Below are 21,007 nucleotides of genomic sequence, written 5' to 3' on the forward strand. Positions count from 1 at the left end.
GGCCGTGGCAAGCAGAGGGTTTCTCTTCCCCGGGAGCAGAAATATTCACAACCACTAAACAAACTATATGGGTAGCAAAATTCCTGTCCACTCACACATGGGGGACACACAGGAATGGTACAAAGAGCCTGAAAAAACTGACTTCACATGAAACAACATGTGCACACATTCATGGGAAAAGTAGAATATTTCTTCTTCATTTCAAGCATATCGGCTCTACATTTGTCTTCTGTTTCACAATAATATGTGGCTATAAAACACGAAAAGGAAACCACACAGCTGAAAGCATGTTATCATTTTCCTTCTTTTATTGGATACCAGTGTTCGCCTTATATATGGATTCCCTTCACAGTTTAATCCAGGCCACATGTACAATTGGTTTAAACCATTTTGAACTGCAGTTCTGATTTATTTTCAACATGCTCGGGCAGGTTTGTTCACACCAGATGACTTGAATGAGCACAGGAGGTGACAATGGGGGTATCTCCTTCATCTTTTTTTTGTTTTTTAACAAATTCAGTCAATCAAGGCAAATAAACCACAACCTCTGTTGTTTAAAATAACCAAGCGTGGCATACCATCAAATATTTAAATATGTAAGAAAGTTCAGCCCTCTGGATCTAGATATTGATCAAAAACGTGTCAGTCATTACAAATCATAATTTGTATTTGTTTTAACTGAAGTCACTACATCACCACAACTAAAAATGTGACATAAATGAAATCCCAAACAAAAGCCATTATGTGTAGAATTTAAAAATTACACACAGAGTGATGGAAGACAGCAATGTACACCCCTGTCCCCCTTCCCCTCACTCTACTGATTTGATCCAAGTAGACAGAGATGAATGGGCTGAAAGCAATACATGCACTGCGCCAATATTTACCAGGATTGTCTTACTTTTTAGACACAAAAATATATGCCATCAGAATAATTTAAAACACACTATAATAGCATTACAAAAACCCTACACATTGTGGCTTTACCTTGTTTTTATTTCTGCCTAACCATCAAGTAGTATCAGATTAAAGCAAATGCCAAAATGTATTTGCATTTACTATTTGACCCACTTTATGTTAAGCCTGCCATTGTGATACATCATGTCCTCACACTCTGTAGGTGTGAGGCAGAGATGACAGATAAGCTTCCAACGATTATGTCTCTACATCTGAGACGCTCTGAGACGTGTTAAATCTGAACTGAGTAGGAAAAAACAGTGCTGATGTCTAACAGGACCAAAAAGTTAAAGAAATCATCATCACGAGGTGAAAGAAGGCTACAGAGCTAACAGTTTGACACAGACACAGTGGTTCACTGAGTTCATACCTAAGGACACTGCAACCGATCATATGGCTGTTATGGGGATCAAATGTGGCTATCCATGGACAGACTCTAACCAAATGGATACCCTACAGCCACATTTTAGCTTGACAAATGTGATCAATTGGCCTGAGACAGGAAAGAAAATGGACAACAATCTGCCATTGTGTACTCGCTATTTTGTCCTGGCCTGCTTTTTTCGTGTGCCCCAAGCCCATGTTATCTTTCTTTTCAAGAGTTGGATGGGAAGATTTATACTACTCTCATATCTGTTTGCTAAATATGAAGCAACAGCAAGCAGCCAGTTAGCTTAGCTTAGCATAGCATAATAACTGGAAATGGGGCAACAGCTAGCTCTTTCACTTGCTGAAAATTTTTATTTTCAGCAAGCGAAAGCTTTCGAGGTGCTACGCTAACCGGCTGCAAGCTGTAGCTTCATATTTAACAGACAGACATGAGAGTGGCTTCAATCTTCTCATCTAACTCAAAGGAAGCAAGCAAATAAGAGCATTCCCCAAAATGTCAAACTATACCTATAAATTTTATTAATACGTGATAGAATACGGAAAACACAAGCTGGATTATGAAACTGTGGAGTACATCTTGAAAGTTCAACCACTTAAAACCTGTCCTTGGAATGTAATAAAATCACTTATGATATGCTGCCCTCACTAGTGATGGTGATATTGCGCTTACATGTTCTTCTACACATGATCATTGACAGAAACAGTTAAAAATGTCAAGAATCAGTGTTTCAAATATGTAGTAGCACATGAACATGTGAACGTAAGCTGCGCAGGTTGTAGCAGGAAGAGCCAAAGATTCAGTTGTTTTCTGTTAGCAACAACTACAGTTTATTGCGACCTTTTGAGCTCAGTGAAGTTTGTTTCAGAAAAAGTATACTTTTAAAGAAAGATTGGACATCTAAAACTAATTTGTAATTATGCTAACAGACCATTATTTACACAACAGATTCATCTCCCTTTTGATAAGAAATCACAGCTTGTCAGTGGTTCTTTTATCACTCATATAGGATGGAATGAGGGCATGAATCCAAACATAATGGAAATAGATTTAAAAAAATCAGTGTACCAAAAGCACATACACTTTAAAAATCATCATGCTTACTTATAACTCACACTATGTCACTTCTCATTCATTCACAATACTGTGCAGGAGAGAGAAAAATTAAAAAGGTGCAAATAAGAAACATCACAATAAGAAAAACCAATTGGTCAAAATGTTCATCAAGTTCAGTTCGGAGTCTCGAGTAGCCACATGTGCTTTTGGACTGGAAAACATTAGATTTGGTTTCACTCCATTAACTTCATCCAACATCTAGCGCTCTTTAAGTTACTTTTACATGACATCAGAGGTTACTATCACGTATTGTCCGACTCATCCACAGAGCCGAGTGTGGCCAAGAAAAGAAAAACAAATTTAAGAGCATTATACAAATATCCCTTACTTGAATTATCTTCTTGCCTTCATACATCATAAAGGCACTGGACCTCATTCAGTTTAACAGACAAGTAGTGGACAAACACACAAAACACCAACCTATCAACATGTTCTGTACCTTCAGTCCGATGAGTATGTCCAAGGATTGTGGTAGACTTCATGCATTTTCCATGGTGACAATATGGCACGATCACATGTATCACTCTTAAATAACATTTTAAAGAAAGAACCATTTCAGATCAAGTACGTTTGTTTTCCATCTGCACGGCCATCAAGTACAAAAAACAAACAAACCAAAAAACTGTTGTCTGTAGTGTTTACATGAGTGAGTTATTTTTCCCTTGTGCATGAAAAAAACAAAACACAATTATAACAAAGGAGTACAGGACATAGGCTCAGTTCTTCCTATACTGCGATGCAAAATGGTAACGACAATAATTGGATGAATGATAATAAAAAATATATATATAATAATAATACAATAATTTACCCAACAAGGTGTCCACCATCTAAAGAAAAAAAAAGGTCACCATTAAAATGCCAATTTGTGACATCGAGTCAAGTCTTTTTCTGTCACTGCCTCTATTTATATTAGTGTCTCGCCATTTAAAAGCATAAGGACAGTGCCAGAGTGTGTATCAAAGAGATCACTGTTCCCTTGGCTTGGCACTTGGCAAGTATAGCACAGTTAGGAAGAGATGACTTGGTAACCGCTTCTTAAGAAGAAGAAGCCGGTCAGGCCGTTTCTTGTCAACATGAGGAGCCTGCGTGTGAGTGAACCGTACTAAATACTCTAAATGCTCACGTTGAGGTGAGGTACCTGTTTTTTTAGCAAAAAATGTTCATTTCTGTTTTAAATAAAATCAGATTTGGCAAACGAAAACAATACATAGACATCAGGGTGTACCCATTTCCCTTTTCAGTAAAGGTTAAAATGCAACTTGGCTAAACATTCTAGGGTATATAGAACTTAAGACTCCATTTCTAATGGCTCCTGCTTTGAACAAAAGCTCTATTTGGCACCAGAGAATGCCAATCAAGCGCTTGGTTGAAGAAAAGCAGAGAAAAATCCTTTCATTCGAGCCTGCTTTCACTCTCTCTCCCCTGCCTGTCTTTTTTTTCCTCCATTAAATTTCAGCCCTATTCAAGCCACTATATACCAGGACACCATTATCTCTCCCTTGTTCCTCGCATTTCAACAGTCTTTCAGTGTGTTTTATTATTCCCCCTGGTCCTCTACTTCTTCTGCCTCTGTTTAACAAAAACCCAGAAGGGGGTTTGGTCCAGCTGCTCCATGTATCAGTCAGATACAGTAGTTAACAAAAAAAAAACATCCCCTACCCATCCAACCACCCACACTTTCACCTCTAATAGTCCCAGCTGAGGCTTTCTAAACAAACACACATCCACACACACACACACACATTTCAGAAAAAATGGGAAGCGATATGGCAAGTTATGGAAATGTTGGATTTTACATTGTGTTTGTATGTGGCTGCATGTGTCATTGTGTATTCTGTCCCTGATGCTGCTGGCCTGGATGGATGACATTCTCATGATAATTAGGGATTAGCTGCGGGGACGCAGAGGCAGGCCGAGGTTCCTCACAGGAAAAATGTGCAGTCATTTTTGCAATGACGACAGATTCCTGCCGCTTCACAACCCAAATGCCTGCTTCCTGTAGCTCACTGAACTTGACCTGACCACTATCACTTGACTCAAATCTCTAACGCCCTCATTCCTGAGGAGGACAGTGTCCCACTCTAATGCGCAGTGTTCCACTTTTGTGCAGCTGCCAAAGCTGGACAAACTCCTCAGGCATTGCATGGAACCATTTATAGGGCAAGATGTTGTCGTAGTAATGATGGCTGACTGGCTGCTTGTCCAGGCCGACAGAAAATGGCCAGAAGCCATAGGCCGTCACTTCCTCGCACAGCCCCAACGCCAAGCTGACCAGGAAGAGCCCTGTAGAGAGACGTTTGGCGTGCACGTTGCGGGCTTTCCAGAATTTTCCCACTGTGAGCAGGAATTCTGGGTTTGCAAATAGCATCGTGAGGTTGGAAGAGGTGTCTGCCAGAGCGTAATATGCCCGCAATGACAGGTCGGTGCCAGGCTTCATGGAGAACGCTGGCATGTAGATGTAGCTTGAGCCGTAAACCTTCATACTATCCACAAAAGTTTTTCTCGACCACAGAAGGTTCTGAAATCTGAGAGACAGAGGGAGAAAGAGTGGGAGTTATTCGTGATCTGACAAACAAGATTACAGGACAGCATAAAGCAGGGAATCATTTGTTAAAACAGATGTCCTACAGGCAGAGAGTACAAGGAAAAAATGACTTATGATTTGCACTTCAAATGTTTCTCTCACTTTATCTCCTTTTTAATTCTTCTGTCTAATTCCTTTCATTCACTTTATTTTAGTCTTTTTAAATGAAATTTATCGGCGTATTTTTATTTTGTCATGTTGAACATCTGTCTAGTTGTTGAAAGCGGCTACACAAATACTTGTGTTGCATAATGCATCTTACAATATCCATATCCAAGTTATTTGTAAACACTGTTTTCAAGTGCTCTATAACGTTTTCACCATTATTTCACCATCTCCTCACATCACCACACTGATTCCACAATACAACCCATTAGCTTTTTCCATCTAAGCCTGCTACAGCAGGATGCTGGAACCTAATCTGTCCGCAGACATCAATATCTCTGCCCAAGTGATGACCGTGCAATGTTTTATTTGATACCAGAAGAGAGTTTGACTTTGTGCGATTCTGATAATCAAAAAGCAAGCTGATTACCTTTTCTCTATGATGCTGGGGTTGGCCGTAACCAGATGTGTTCTGGTTCCCACATCCTCCACATATTCCTTTGAAAGCGGTGGAAGGTTACACCTAAATGAAAAAAACGCACATCATATATTTAACATTTCACATAATCCACATGTACACACACTCCACATACGCAACCATTATTATGATGTATATAAGCTGTTCAAGCACTTATAGTGTAAACAAAGGATTTATTAAAGTCATTATGCCTCTTTATCTCCACAACATTTACTCATTTAGCTGACACTTTTATCCAAAGCGACTTACAATTGCATGCTTCTGGAGCAACTAGGGGTTAAGTGTCTTGCTCAGGGACACATTGGCAGATGTGTCACCGTGGGGAATTGAACCCAGGTCTCTCACATCAAAGGCATGAATCTTATCCACTGCACCATCACCACCCCACCATCACCACCCCACTAATTTGCTTTGATTGTGATAACAACGTGGTTTTGTATGTGCTTGCAATGGAGACAGCATGTCAGAGATCTTTAACTACTTGTGAAGAGGCTCATGGATTGGGAGCTAATGATAATATCACAGGCTGCAATGGTAGAAGAGACATTAAAGGTGGAATGACATGGCTGAGAAGCAGTTTCACTTTTGGTATACCCATGTTAAACCCAAGCAGATCTATGATGCAGATCAGATGCATGAAACAAGGGAGAGTTAGTAAGAATCTGTTGAGGGCTGGTCGCAATCATGATCAATCATATAAGCTCCTCACATCCTTAAAGCAGCGCCCCCTGCAGATTATGTACTGACAGTTTGGTAATAGTGCGGAGAGTGTGGGGTAGCGTCTCTCAAAAAACAAAAACAGAGGAGTGCACAGTATTGTGCTGAGGGGTCTCTTTTTCAGCTAAATTCAAATTTAACATATAGTAAGTCTATCGTTTGCAGTATCTTGGTGTTTTTGCAACAACATCACCATCGTGTCTGTTTAAACATTTACACAGTGGTATAAACTGCCAATTCACAAGAAACTGTGGGAAAGAGGCTTCCCAAGTGTGGAGGGGAAGCGTCTAATGCAAAAACAGTGAGAAAATGTAATATTGTATTGTATAACACAGGCACTCAATGGCATTAAGCTCACAGAAAAGGCTTGGATCAGCAGCTACTCTGAATTGCAATGTATTTCAAGCTTCAAGAGTTTCAAGTTTCAAAAGCATAAACTGACACTTCCCATAACGAGTCGACATATGACCCACAAGCGCATTTTTGTTTTGCATTTGTTTCATGCACAGTTCAGTTTGGCCGGTCAGGCTATAAAGCTCTAACTGACCAGTCTAATGTAAGTAAGAGCACATACTTGTGCTACTTCTGCAAAGTAGTCACTGTGACAGTACATGATCATGCACGTCATGCATTCTTCCTTGCACGCCTCGTCTAATATGAATTTAACAACTGTAGATTTCACATTAGCTCTCTCTTCAAACTGTTCTGCTTCAACACTCTGGAGTAGTTATCATGTTCTCGAGGAAGATTACAGGTTTTTCAGAGATGGTTTATTCCTCTATCAAAACCAATACAAATGCATATTTTTCCAGCATCTAGATTACTTCACCAAGTGAAGCAAAATCACTTAATGCTCTCCTTTTATTTTATATATATTATTTTATATATATATATCTTTGTCGAATCCTATTTTGCTTACTCACGCCTATACTCTTTTCTCTCTTGCCCTCGCTGTGCCCCATTTTTCCATGTATGTGTTTCTCTCTTGGCTACAGTCGACACCAGCTCTCATTTCACTGATGGCCGATGGGGTTTGGCTGCTCTCTTGGGCAAGAAGAAATCATATACATGCACGCACTTGCACTCACAGCCCCAAAGTCCCTTGTTTCTCACCGCATGATGAAGTCGGCCTGGTCAATGTCCCTTCCACATTTGCTGTGCCGGAGAATGCCACCGTTGCCCACCACCGCGCACTTCTTCAGGGGCAGCTGCAGAGGGTTGTCCTGGGTGGAAGGAAACATGCAGCTCTGTTAGTTTACACACAGACACAACCACCTGGACATGAACACACAAAGCCGCCTACACACAGGCACAAAAACAAATATTAATTTTCTCTAAACTCAGATCCCAAAAAGAGCAGGACCTCGGCCTACTGCTAACGTCCCTTCACAACCTTCACGTGCTGAGACACAAACCAGCATGGTGATATGAAGTGAGGAGGTGGACAAAAGCAAGCAGATGTTATACAGCTTATGAATCAGATTTTGTGGTATTTGCTCCGAAGAATAGTGTTGGCAGTCGTCCCATAACTGGAAACTAAAAGATGTGTTCCGTATTGAATTGATCCGGGAAATGCTCTTGTTCCGTATTTTTGAGAAGTCTATTGGAGGGAAATATTACAAGTCACAGTAAAAGTGATTTGTATGAGGTACAAGGAAACCCTCCTGCTCTGTTATCCCTCTGCATTTTTGTGAAATTGTGTTGCACTACCCAAACAGAGAAGAAGCGAGAGGCGTATAAATACAGCTGTTTGTGTCTCTCTCTCTCGTTGACTGTCCCTTCACTTCGCTTTCATTTCCCATCTGTGTGTACCTAAATTACAACAGATTGCCTTTTCGTCAATGTTAAGCATTGTTTTGTTGGCTGCATTTACTTTAAGATCCTCTGGATTTATAAAACATATAAAATAAGCTCATTAAATATATAATAACCTCATTACAGAGAGTTCCTAAGTCTGAACTCCTTATCTCAGTTAAGTTTGACATTTATGATTTTTGGTTTCCTAACTGCATTTAGAAAAAAATATCTTATCTAACAATAGGAATTCATTACAAAATCACCCTAAATGAAGAATTTCCCAAGTTAGGATGTCATAATTCAAATTGTAAATAACCAGTCTGTATGGCAATTACAATAATAATGGGGAACATTATGATTTAAAGGCTACTCAAATCATATGATGGCACTTTAAATTTCCCAACGCATGATTTATAGGTATATATCAGCAGGCAAGATAATTCATTTTGAATTTGTTTAAATTTGTATCCTGGGCTAATAATTAAGAAGGTTTCTTCTTCTCCACCAACACAATTAATGCCTCCAACTCATCAAAGCTAAAACTGAACACTCGTCTTTTCTTGTCAATTATAGAAAGCTTGCTAGCCAGCAACAAGTTAAGTGAGACAGCTGTTGTATAGATTTTAAGATATAGATGTAGAGGTCTGAGATAGGATAGGATTACTTTTAGCTAGTTCAACTGTTTATCCATTAGTTTTAGCTAGCTATTTCAAGTGTTTATCTATCACTGTTATTTCAACCATTTATCCTTTAAATTTAGCTAATTATTTCAGCTGTTTCCATTACATTTCGCTAGCTATTATCCATAACTTTTAGCTAACTAGTTTAGCCTTGGCCATCACTTTCAATTGCAATACGTGGTGTTCAGGCATTACAGCTTAGTATGTGAATATTCTTAAAATAAATTTGTATTTTTTTAAATTGGCTAAGCTACTCCACAATCTTTCCATATACACCTTAGCGACTGAAGAAATTTCCCCAGGGTGGGTATCACTGCGGCATCATCATTCAAATTAAATCCTTGTATCAAACAGCATTAAAGCTGTTTAAAAAGAACACCGAAATACCACGCTTCATTTGCAAGAGCCAAAAATCTCTTTGCCTTAGCTGCATTTAAGTCGGAGGCATGGATTAAGCGAGATGACAGAAACAATTGTGCTTATTATTCCCCTTGGAGTTCACAGACTCAATACACACACACAAAAATACACACACACCTCTCCTTGCCTCAGGGTCTCTTTTAGACCGTGACAGGGGGCTGAGTCAGAGGACAATACCCTGCTAACAGCATATCAAGCAGGGGAGGGGAACCAGCAAGTCGGGCTAAAATTTGAGAGGGGGACACTTATTACAGTAGCACGTGGCCCAGCTATTTCTGTAAAGTTATTAATCTAAATCTTTTACTCTATCTTAATAGATATTGGTTTGGGTTTTTCATTGCAATGTAGGTCTGCAGCTAACGATCATTTTCATTTCAGATTTTTATGTTGATTTTTCTTTCAATTTAGTTTTAGCCCATAAAAAATCTGAAATTGGTAAAACAATACCATCACATTTCTTGTTGTCTGGCCAATAGGCCACAGCCAAAATATATTCAAGTTACCATGGTGTGAAACACATGGTAACTAAAGAAACTTTCATTTCTCATTTGAGAAGCTGGAACAAGGTAAAGTGTGTTTTTTCCAGTGTAGGTATGTTAATCTGTAAGCTTTTGAGATGCTGATATTTGATAAATTTTTAAGCATAACCTTTGTCCCGGCCATTTCTGTTGCATGGGACAACAGAAAGGAGAACTATGTGAAGTGAAAAGAAGAAAGAATAGGAATCTACTGTCCAGTGAACTGTAAGTATGGCTGTTCTGTTTGAGCCATTGAACTAACCAGCAATTAACTGTCAAAGCCCTAATTGGCACATTCCCTGGCAGATGCTCGGATACGGTAGCTGTTGCCAGCTTGGTGTAGCGAAGCTGGCTGTCTGTGTTCAGACCTGCAATCACAGCACTGGTAGTTGAGAAGGCAGGGAATATCTGTGCGTGTGTGTGAGCTTGTGGTTTGTCCATCCCATCTAACTACTAGTTACCGTCCTTCAGAGAAACTATGTAACAGGCCACAATATAGGCTTGCAGAGGAAGTGCAGTCAGACTACTGGGATAGGTCATGCAAGTTGCAAAGCGGCACAATGCAGTAGGATATCACCAAAACCTTGGACGTGGAGCTACACCGCAGTCTGGCCAACAATATTGCAGTGACTTGGAGTAGCGATGGATGTAACATTAATACCTAACACACTTAAACGGTTAGCTAACCTTGTTCAAAAACAAAACAACACACACTCAACCTATGTGTCAACAAGGAATATTTAAACCATAGGGATGCCACAACACAAACACAGAGAGTTAAAGAAATGTTGCATAAAATGGACATAAGATGACTTTTTGCAGTTCATTTTAAAAAGAGTCCGTTTACCCAATTCACATCTTCTAAAATGGACATAGTGACAGCTATCTTAGCAATGGAAACGGTTTCTCAAAACCACTTGTAAATAGTAACAAGGCTTAGGACCGTAATTAACGCTAATTGTTATTATTTCCTCATCATTTCAATGTATTCTGAATGTAGAACATAAACACATAGGCCTATTGGCAATAAAACAGTGTATAAAATTCTACTTTCACATACAAAAAAAACAGTTACATTAAACTCTGGCTTTACTGTAAACCCACTGCTGTACATTCATGCCCACACACCCACGCTGTGGCTCAGCTCGGCCACTCTCGCCTCACCTCCTTATTTATTCATGCTCACCTCCCCACATCCCTCATGAATGAACATGCACGGTTCACGTCTGCAAATTAGGGTCAGGTGTTCATTGCATTTACCAACCAGGATATTAGACTGCCGATCTGCGGCATCTGTAATAAGGATCCAATGTTGATTATTAGTGCGATGTACCGCCCCTGGATACAAAAACCACAGCAACAGAACTTAAACCAGAGTTTGTCATTTTGTCTTGTTTTCAGGCACAAACACCTTCATCCACATGCGCACCCACACACCCATGCACAGGCATGAAACCATGTAAAAATAGCCTAACGGCCCTTATCTGGATACAGATACACATTCACAGGGGCATAAATAAACACTGTAGGTCCATTGGCTTTGTGCTACATTCTCTACATAGAAAGGAAAAGGGAAATAATTAGGGAGGGAGACATGTGTGGCACATTCTCCTCCAGTTATCCCTCATGGTTTAAACACCTCTATCTTAGACTGCAGTGGAAAAAAACACACCGTAACATATCCTCTTGACTGATGAACAAAGATCAGGAGCCTGATTTGATGTAAAACAAATATATACAAATGAGACAAAAACATAAAATGTGTCCTCATCTGCCCCTCTCCAGCTATCCCATCTGCTGCCTTAATATAAGCCCTAAAGGAAAAGTGAAAGACGCATATGGTGGCAATGGGTAGTATCTTTCATTCTTGGTATTTTACTGATGCTTGCGCCATCTTTTTTTTTAGGTGTCTTGCGGCTCTAACAGGCCCTTCAACTCACATCCCCATGTCTTAAGACTGACTCCCGTCACACAGCGAAACACTACACAAGTGTAGTGTCTATGTGCTCCTCTGCCCCCACCCAGACTCCATTATGGATCAACAAGGATCCATGTTAAAAGCAGCTGTCCCCCAAATAGTGTCATATTGCATTGAGTGGAAGAAAAATCATTTTCCCATCATCTGATCTTAGTTGCTTTCCAAGAGCACAGCTGCCTGTCTCAGGCTGCGGTTTACACTAGAGACACTTGAGCTCCAACAAAGAGCAACAGAATAAAATATTTGCTCCCTTTTGCATGTGAATTTGCTATTTTATGCAATGTATGATTAAAACATCTTGTATTACCGCTTATGCTACATACCTGTACAAAGAGTGGGTAGGTGTCATTGTTGACAGTGTGCGAGTGGTAAAACTCGCCATCATACCACAGGACCTTGCCCATCGGCGAGTTCTCCTTGGTCACTGCAAACATCCTCCGGGGATCACAGCACTTTGTCAGCAACTTCCTGTGCAGACAGTATGTGGGAAAGGAGAAGTCTTGTCTCTGGTGATGACCGTTTGACACAGATGGGGTTCTTATAAGAGACCAGCTATGATAATTACTTAATTATTTGCCAAGAGACAGCCAGAATAAGATATGTATTCATTTGACAGGACAAAGAACCGCTGTGCAAGGTCAAGGGCTGCACATCAGAGGACCTGATCACATATTTTAGGTTATATATATGCCTGGAGTTTCAAGGATGTCAACATTCAATAACAGGCTTGCGAAATGGATGCTCACTAGTAGTCTTGAAAGTTGGGGTAGCTTTTTCACTCTCTCAACTGTTAAATCCTGATAATGGATTGGATGAGACCTGACCAAAAAGAGGTCTTGTAAAGCAGTGGTTCTCCTAAATTGACAGAAATTATACCACGGACCCCCCGATTGATAAGATTTTGTCCCAGGATCGCCCATCTGAAGGGTTTTTGTTTTTAGATGTCTTATTACAAAATGTTTATGAATGCCATGGCCCAAATGGACATGGTTCTATCACTGTGTTACTGATGGATGGAATTATGAGAAAAATATATGATTCCCCTTTTTGCTGGGGACCCCCTCAAGAAACCCTGGGGGTCCCCGGACCCCACTTTGAGAACCACTGTTTTAAAGCATTGTGACGTTAAAACCGCAGTGTCAAGTGTGCATCACATCCTCCTGCAGGACTAGTCCACCGCTCTAAAGGCGTCACCTTCACTCATGGTCTTAATTGGCCTTGCCTCTGATGATCGTCTGTGCATATTCTCAAGTGAATAAGATCCAGATAAGATTGCCACAGTGTAACAAACATGCCTAGTTGATCTAGTTTGCTAAAACAGTGTCCCTGTGCAAATGAAAGACCCAAATAGTGTCTGTAAATAAAGAGTGTTTGTATCTGTGGTATTACTATAGGGTTTCTTGCAAAGTTTTGACAAATTCAGAATGGTTTTTTTTGTAGAATTACCGTTGTTATTATAGTAAGATAGCATTTTATGCAGTACTGACATATTAACATTTTTCAAATACAGTGTATCTATTACAATCTATCCTCACAAACTCATCACAAGGACAATATGCCCATACCTTCAGGGACTTCAATTACAGACAAAGGAGGTCACAGGTATTCAGTGAAAACACTTTGTCCCAAGAACCCCTACTTATAATAGCCTATGTTTGTTGATTTATAAAACGTACGTAACATTTTATTATTTCCCTTTAGTGCTTTAAAGTGGATGATGGTTTAAAAAAAATCATAAACAAAGGTACTAATCTGCCCCAGGGCCGCACTTTGGGAAACACTGCTTTACATCAATGCACAGAAATCTGAGTCCTGAGACGAACCTGAATAAATCGATGCCCGTCTTGTTCTTCTTCCAAGCTTCCCCCTGCCTCAGCACCTCTTCCACTATTTCTTTATCGCGGGGGAGTCTGTAGCCGGGGTAAACGTAGAACCAGCAGAGCACCAGCACGCATAGAGCGGCCCACACCGACAGCTTTCCTCGGTAGCATCGCACCAACATCTTCCACCGCCCCCCCCACCACCACCCTCTTGTCCGTTGCACGGCTCAAAACAACCGGTGCATGCGAATTGAAAGCGGTGCAGTAAAACGTAGGCTGGGAAATCCGTTTTTGTGCTGGTGAGGCTCTGATGGAGATGAGCAGAAGCGTCTGTCCCTGCAGCAGCTCACACTCGGTTGCGGGGTTGTGGTGCAGTGTGTCGGGCTCTGCAGGAATCCGCCGCTCTGCTCTCGGTGCATCACCACCATCATCACAGCCTGCGGATTGTGAAGAATCATGCGGGCCCCCTCCCCACCCAGTGTCCCGCTGTATCGAAATCCAAAAGGGGTCTCCGTGGGTCCCCGATCCGGTCGACCTCGATCCTTTTTCTCCCGCCCTCCGGTCCTCTCCTTGAGCCTCTGCTGCTCTCGTCCTGCTGCAGGGTCTGCAAGTGAACCGGGCCAGCCCCACTCTCCCTCCACCTCCCACTCTTTCTCCTGTCGACACCCCCCTCCGCTGAGACAAAGTGCTTCTTGTGCTGTTGGAGGCGCGTCAAGTTCGTCAGAAATAGCGCCGGTGACAACGGAAGTCTACCTTCCAAATAAAAGCACACACACGGAACACAATCAACCAATCAATTGATCATTTTATTTGAATAGCGCCTTTCGTGCAAAATAGATTCTTGACATTGTGTTAAAATACAAGCATAACAATGGAACGAAAATACAGTAGTAAGAGTTGCATTGCAAAGTTATTAGGTAAGATAAACTAAAAAGAAAATAAAATGGATTCATATCATTAACATTACTATAAATATCTGTACCATTATTCATTCAGTCTGTACCAACATTATCTTTACGGCTGCTTCTGTGTGTATATTGTGTAGGCTTCTCTACCCCAACCCCCATCTCTCTCTCCCTCTATGGCTGTCTCTGTCTCTCTCTCTCTCTCTCTCTCTCTCTCTCATCAGACCTCACCCCCAACCAGTGGAGGCAGATGGCCCACCACCCTGAGCTATGGTTCTGCTTGAGGTTTCTGCCTCTTAAAAGGAAGTTTTTCCTTGCCTGTGTTGCCTAGAGCTTGCTCTTGTTAGGAATTGTTAGGTTTCTGTAAATGATATCACACAGTACGGTCTAGACCTATTCGTTTATGAAAAGCGCAATGAGATAGCTGTTGTTTTGATTTGGCCCTATATCAATAAAATTGAATTGAATTGAATCCTCTGAGAGGCTGTTCTACAGATGTGGGTGTGGATATACAACACAACCCTACAGTGATATTGCAGGATATGACTCTCTTATATGCTTACTTATTACTTATGATTGCTCATATGATACTCAATATTGTGTGACATGCTTATCTTAGGTAATTCAACAGTTGAGACAGTTAGAAGCTTGTGCGGAATGACGGGAAACCGGGCCCTGACAATAATACACAGACGCACTTCACACTTTAATTAATACAGTCACACACACACACTCACATGACAGCCCTTAAGGCACACTAGAAATATTCTACACCTATTAACAACTTCCATATAAGGTAACATGGGATGTGCAGCTGGGTGATGTCTCATCAACATATACACAGCTTAGCGGAAGAAAAGTGAGACCCTGACATAGGTAGCGTGCAGGAAGGGTCTCCAGATATATCTGTCTCAATAAAGGTGTGATTTGAATCTGATCTCTTGTCTCCTCTAAGTCCTTTTCCATCAACCAACTCGGGGAAGTTGTTGTACTTCAACAATTTGGGGGCTCGTCCGGGATGGAAAGGACGCCGTTCAGGCCTTCTTACTGAACACGATGGACTCAATCTCCTCTGCCGCGGCACTTAAAAAGGCAAGCAGAACCTGTTTAAACGAATCTGCACATTTGGCCGTGATTGTTAAATTATAGAGTTGAGAGAGTCCTGACTGTGAAGTGCCAAAATAGAGAGAGAGACAGATGGTTTGGGTGACATTCAAATTTTGTGAGAAAATACTGTTTCGGTAACTGTACAAATTGTTATGGTTTAGGTAAACTGATGAGTAAATCAACTGGATAGTTTGTGATATAACCGTGCCCGTTGATTGTGATTTGTCCTTGAGTTGGCATCTCCACCTCTATCTCGACGGGGGTAGAGGACTCCAGTTGGGAACCGTGAGTTCTGGGTTTGAGTCCCAGGGAATTCAGGACCCCCGAAGTACCAAGGGTGAAAGGCCCGGAGATCTGGGATCTCCAAGCAGGGTGGAAGGCCTGGATAGTTGGACTATCGTGGGTGAATTCCAAACAAACTGACTGGCTGGTACACAGGCAGGGTCAGGATGGACGGAGAATTTGATAGAGAATTTGATGATGGGGGATGGGGCCCGTGGAAGCCCTGGGGAGAACAAATTGATAATGTTTTGGCAGTGATAAATAACAGGAGCAAAAATAAAGATAGACAAAAGCAAAAAGAGAAAGCGAAACGCCGGATGGAGAGTGCAGTAGCAGAGATCACCAAGGGGGAGGAAGGTAAGTGGTCTCTACACTCTGTGTTGTGGCGGAAGGAGCAAGAATGTGGTAAACAACGAGACGAGGCGAGAGAAAAGGAGAAGACTGCAAGTTTGCTGCAAAAGAGGAAGTGCAGAGCTGAGGCAGAGAACATGGAAGAGGAGAGAAAGGAGTGGTTCACCCTCGCGGTGGACGCACAGGCGGTGAGGCATTTGGGAAGAGAGAAAATGAAAACCCCGAGCCGAGAAACAAAAGGTCTACCACCACCCTATACCGGTCCAACAGGACCCACAGCACCTCCGGTAAGTATATATCTGGTGCTAGAGATTTCTGGAGGTAAGTTTATGGTAGAAACCAAACCAGAGCGCCAAACTCAAGGATCATCGATGCCAAAGTTGTAGAGGGAGATTGGAGACCTAAGAAGAGAAAACCCAAAAGAACGAGACTATCAACCATTTCAGGCTCGAGCACGAAGAAAAGAGGGGCTGAAGAAGCCCCAGCAAAGGAGAAGAGACCCAACACACAGGGAACAGAGAGTGGAGATATGGGGCCAATTGTCCGGAAGAAGGATGAAACTGTCGTGGACATGGATATGGAGGACAGGGAATCAGAGGATGAGGACAGTGCTGAGGAGGAAGGCGAGGGGACAGGCTCTCTAAGACTGACAGTACTGATAGTTGCAGATTTGTTTGGGGAGGCTGCAGGGGAAGTCGAGGGACAGACCTACCAGAGTCCAACGAAAACAGGGATAGAACATATAAGTGAGGAAGTACAAGCCTCACTACAGGACTCTAGGGAGAAACAGCAACTAGCAAAGGAAAAGCTGGACGAGTTAGAGCAGAGGAGGAAACAGACAAAGGAATTAAGGGAGCGCAGGAAGAAGAATTACGTTATGCCACTGGACCAGTTAGGGGGAGGATATGGGGAAAAATACAAACCTTGGGCGCTAGGGAATGTACAAGCACTGGTAGACAAAATGCCCCCAGTAACTGAAGGAGGAGGTTTATGGCTAGATCAGTTAGACAAACTTACAGCAGGTCAGAGGCTAGCTTTAGTTGACTGGAGAGCTGTAGCAGCCAGGTGCCTGCCAGGACATGTAATGAGGGAGTTAGAGGAAGATGCAGGGACAGAGGATGAGCCAGATAACAAACCATTTATGGCAGTGGTAACAGCTATAGGCAGAGCTATGAGAGAGAGATTTCCCTTGCCCAATGCAGCTACCGTTTCTAAGTTACCATGGAAACCAGAACAAAATCCCCGAGAATATTTAGATCAGTGTAAAGAAATTTGGACCAAACACAGGGTGCCACCCGGGAAGGACTAGCGTACAACAGGAGTGGTTCCGCATGGCTGTGCTTGAAGGGGTTCCAGGGACAGTGAAAGAAGCCATCTTGGCTAACCCAGATTTGCCGGGGAGTGAGTCACAGGTTTGGGAGAGACATGTGGTCCATCATTTACATCGAGCTAAAGATCAGGAGGTAGGGAAAGAGAATGAGATAAAAGAGTTGCAGACGCAGCTACTGAAGCTGCTGCTGGGGAAGGCGAGACAGGAGGTAAATGAGAAAAAGAAGGGCCCTACTAAACAGTTGGTGGCTGGAGCTCCGCCCACCGACCCACATACTCCAGATTTATATCCAATCCCATCGTGGGTGGATCCACACCACCCTTCTCAGAACCAAGGGTGGAACCAACAGTCATGGGGACCTCCCAGGGGAGGAAACAGAGGTGGCCGTGGAAGGGGGAGAGGTAGAGGTGGATTTCAACGGGAAACACGAGGAGGAGGCTACGGAGGATGTTTCATATGTGGAAACACCTCCCACTGGGCTAGAAACTGCCCACAAAATCCTAACAACCAACAAAGGAGTCAGGGAGCTACGCAGAGACCCCACCACGTGATCAAATCTCCAATGACACCGTGGAGGTTGTAGGCTTCACTGGGGTAGGACAAAAACTGCCAGTGACTGAACCGCTGACAACACAACTGGGACACCAATGCTTGCTTCATCCATTTGTGGTGTCCCCTACAGTCCCTGTAAACCTACTGGGAAGAGATCTCCTGATATAATTGGGAGCCACCATCCTGTGCAGCGCTGATGGACTGGTAGTTACCCTACCAGATGGCACTCAATTTTGAGGTGGCTACCCTCAGATTGGACAATGGTTGTTACAACCCCTGCAGGCTCACACAGATGACATCTATTGGGGCCTCGTGCAACCTGAGACTCCTGAAAAAGGAGGACTGATGAGCTCCTACCTCCTGTGGAAAAAATGGATCACCCTCCTCGAACCCTACACCACACCTCCAGACCCTCCCCATGTGACGCTCTTCTATGACAGGCAGGAGACACAATGGTATCAACAGTCATTTAGTGACCTAGTTGAAGGTCACATCTGGCAGATAAAATCTCAAAACATCTATGTGGGTCCGGAGGGAGTGGCCTCTGCTACCAATCTCACTTAGGAGCAGATAGAGGGGCACATGATGGGAGAAGAGGCAGTCCCACATGTCTCACTCGCGTTACATCCTAAACATCAAGCCAAGGATCTGGGTCCTATGGTTAAAAGGACCTTAGAGTGCACTGATTGGGTGCAGACCCAGATCCCTCAGGTCTCCTTCTCCCCGGCTTGCAGCATTTATTGCATCAACTTGAAAGCTACAGATGCAGTTGTGTTACAGCATGAGCTGATTTCCAGAGAACATGGGAGGGAGAAAATGGATCACCCTAAAGCTAGGGAAATGATAGACGAACTTCCTGACACCTTGTGGTCCAAGGGACCCACTGATGTAGGCCGCACTTCCTGTACACCTGTTTCTTTTCGGACCCAGTCAGATGGTGATGATGATTAGTCCAAAATCCATAAGCTCTTTTCTCATAACTACTTCACCACCTGCAAAACACTATATATCTGTGGCACATTTTTCAAACGCTAACACACTGTGTCCAAAACTGCAGCTGCATCCAAGCCTTAAATCACCAAATGCAATGCAAAGCGTCGGATGCAGTGGTGTAAAGCACGCCACCACTGGGCACTAGAGCAATGGAGACCTGTTCTTTGGAGTGACGAATCACGCTTCTGTCTGGCAATCTGATGAACGAGTCTGGGTTTGGTGGTTGCCAGGAGAACAGTACTTGCCTGACTGCTTTGTGCCAAGTGTAAAGTTTGGTGGAGGGGGGGTTATGGTGTGGGGTTGTTTTTCAGGGGTTTGGCTTGGCCCCTTACTTCCAGTGAAAGGAACTGTTAATGCCTCAGCATACCAAGACATTTTGGACAATTTCATGCTGCCAACTTTGTGGAAACAGTTTGGAGATGGCACCTTCCTGTTCTACCTGTTCCGCACCAGTACACAAAGCAAGATTAAGAATGGGTATATCATTAACCTTCATGTGCATGTAAAAGCACATGAAGGTTACCTTTGGCAACGCAGTGTATGTTCTTATTCTAAAATAATATTATGGTCATATTATGCTCATTTTCAGGTTCAAAATCTTATTTAGGAGTTGTACCAGAACAGGTTTACATGGTTTCATTTTCAAAAAACACCATCTTTTTTGTCATACTGCACATTGCTGCAGCTCCTCTGAACACTCCATTTTAGCTATGAAGTGAAACATTTCATCTCTACAAGATCTTTGTTGGGAGTTACACATGTGCAGTACCTAGTTAAGGACTAGCAGAGCGGTTCCTGAATAGCCAGTAAACAGGGCTTTGGTTCAGCTGTATATGTTCTCCTTACCAACTTTGCAACATGGACTGGAGCAAGAGTTTCAGAGTGGTGAGTTATTCATTTGTAACAAATGTATCTTGATCCATAAAGTTTTAACCGAGCTCTGTCTCTACATAAGAAAAGGCTGGACTACAAACAAGCTGATTTCAGGCAGTTCAGAGTGTTTTCTGTGGGAGATGGGAACTCTCTTTGGGCTGGATTTTGGACTTTTTCACTTTGCAAACCTATTACATGCACAAAAAAGGTATATAATTCAGTAAAGGAGAGGGAAAAAGCCAAAAAGCAGAATATGACCTCTTTAAATACTGATTTAACTGACAATTCATTAAAATTTCAAAGATAAAATTTTATACTTTATGTGATACTGTAATACTCCCTGTGACTTTTAGGTTTGTGTGTTATGAGTGACAATGTAACTGTTGCCATTGTTTTGGTCAAATGACTTTATTTTGAGAAGTGTTTAGGTGGTTTGAGTGAGTTTTGGAGGTGAGATTAACTGTTTGGCCAAGATGCATGTTGGTAATGCAGACTGTATGAAGTGAATTGAAAAAGCAGCTTCAGTTTTGACCGACGCTTGGTAGGAATTGAAAATAAACTGTAGTATGCTTTGTGTACAGTGACACGTGGTAAAGACTGAGACACAGATCTACATGTGTGTGTGTGTGTGTGTGTGTTCGTTTGTTCATCAATTTCACAAAGTGTGAAGTGTAAATCAGAGATGTGTTAAATATGGTGTACACCAAGTTAGCATACTAAACTGAAAGAACTAAATCTGTGCTCATGGTGCTTAAAGGAACACACTTTGATCAGTGTCTCTGATCTGGCACTCTCAAACCTTCAAACTGTGTCACTTCTTTCAGTAGCTGAAGCCATCATGCTTAATCATGTCTTCCACAATGCTGATCTGAACTAAAATTCATAGATGGATCTTTAAGTTAAAGGTGGGAATACCACTATGTAAGCTATGGAGATAACCCTCAACCTCACCGTGTTTTTCACCATTTTGGTAGAGCACATTTTGAGTCACTGTATCTTATTGAAAAATGTCTTTACCTGATTAAGCCACCTCTACCACTCGGTTTAATCTAT

At 42.2% G+C, this 21,007-nt stretch overlaps 2 protein-coding genes across 3 annotated transcripts in view; one reads left to right on the forward strand and one right to left on the reverse strand.

Moving 5' to 3' along the window:
• Positions 1-323: 323 nt before the first annotated feature.
• st8sia1 (ST8 alpha-N-acetyl-neuraminide alpha-2,8-sialyltransferase 1) overlaps positions 324-21,007 on the reverse strand; it is a 62,563-nt gene continuing 41,879 nt past the window's right edge. Inside the window, exons 1-5 of one of the 2 annotated variants that reach the window (XM_046071635.1) lie at positions 13,565-14,101; positions 12,065-12,209; positions 7,462-7,571; positions 5,584-5,676; positions 324-4,989 (exon numbers count right to left, since the gene is read on the reverse strand). In XM_046071635.1, the coding sequence (XP_045927591.1) occupies positions 4,518-4,989; positions 5,584-5,676; positions 7,462-7,571; positions 12,065-12,209; positions 13,565-13,743 (999 nt within the window). In that variant the 5' untranslated portion in view covers positions 13,744-14,101 and the 3' untranslated portion in view covers positions 324-4,517. Of the gene's footprint in view, positions 4,990-5,583; positions 5,677-7,461; positions 7,572-12,064; positions 12,210-13,564; positions 14,102-21,007 lie in introns of those variants that run through there. The other variant, XM_046071637.1, reaches the window with a different exon arrangement.
• LOC123984649 (troponin I, slow skeletal muscle-like) overlaps positions 19,952-21,007 on the forward strand; it is a 13,004-nt gene continuing 11,948 nt past the window's right edge. The window contains exon 1 of the mRNA XM_046071639.1: positions 19,952-19,966. The gene's annotated coding sequence lies outside the window, so the exon portion shown is untranslated. The remainder of the gene's footprint in view (positions 19,967-21,007) is intronic.

This window comes from Micropterus dolomieu, linkage group LG16 (genome assembly GCF_021292245.1).
Source record: "Micropterus dolomieu isolate WLL.071019.BEF.003 ecotype Adirondacks linkage group LG16, ASM2129224v1, whole genome shotgun sequence".
NCBI lineage: Eukaryota > Metazoa > Chordata > Actinopteri > Centrarchiformes > Centrarchidae > Micropterus > Micropterus dolomieu.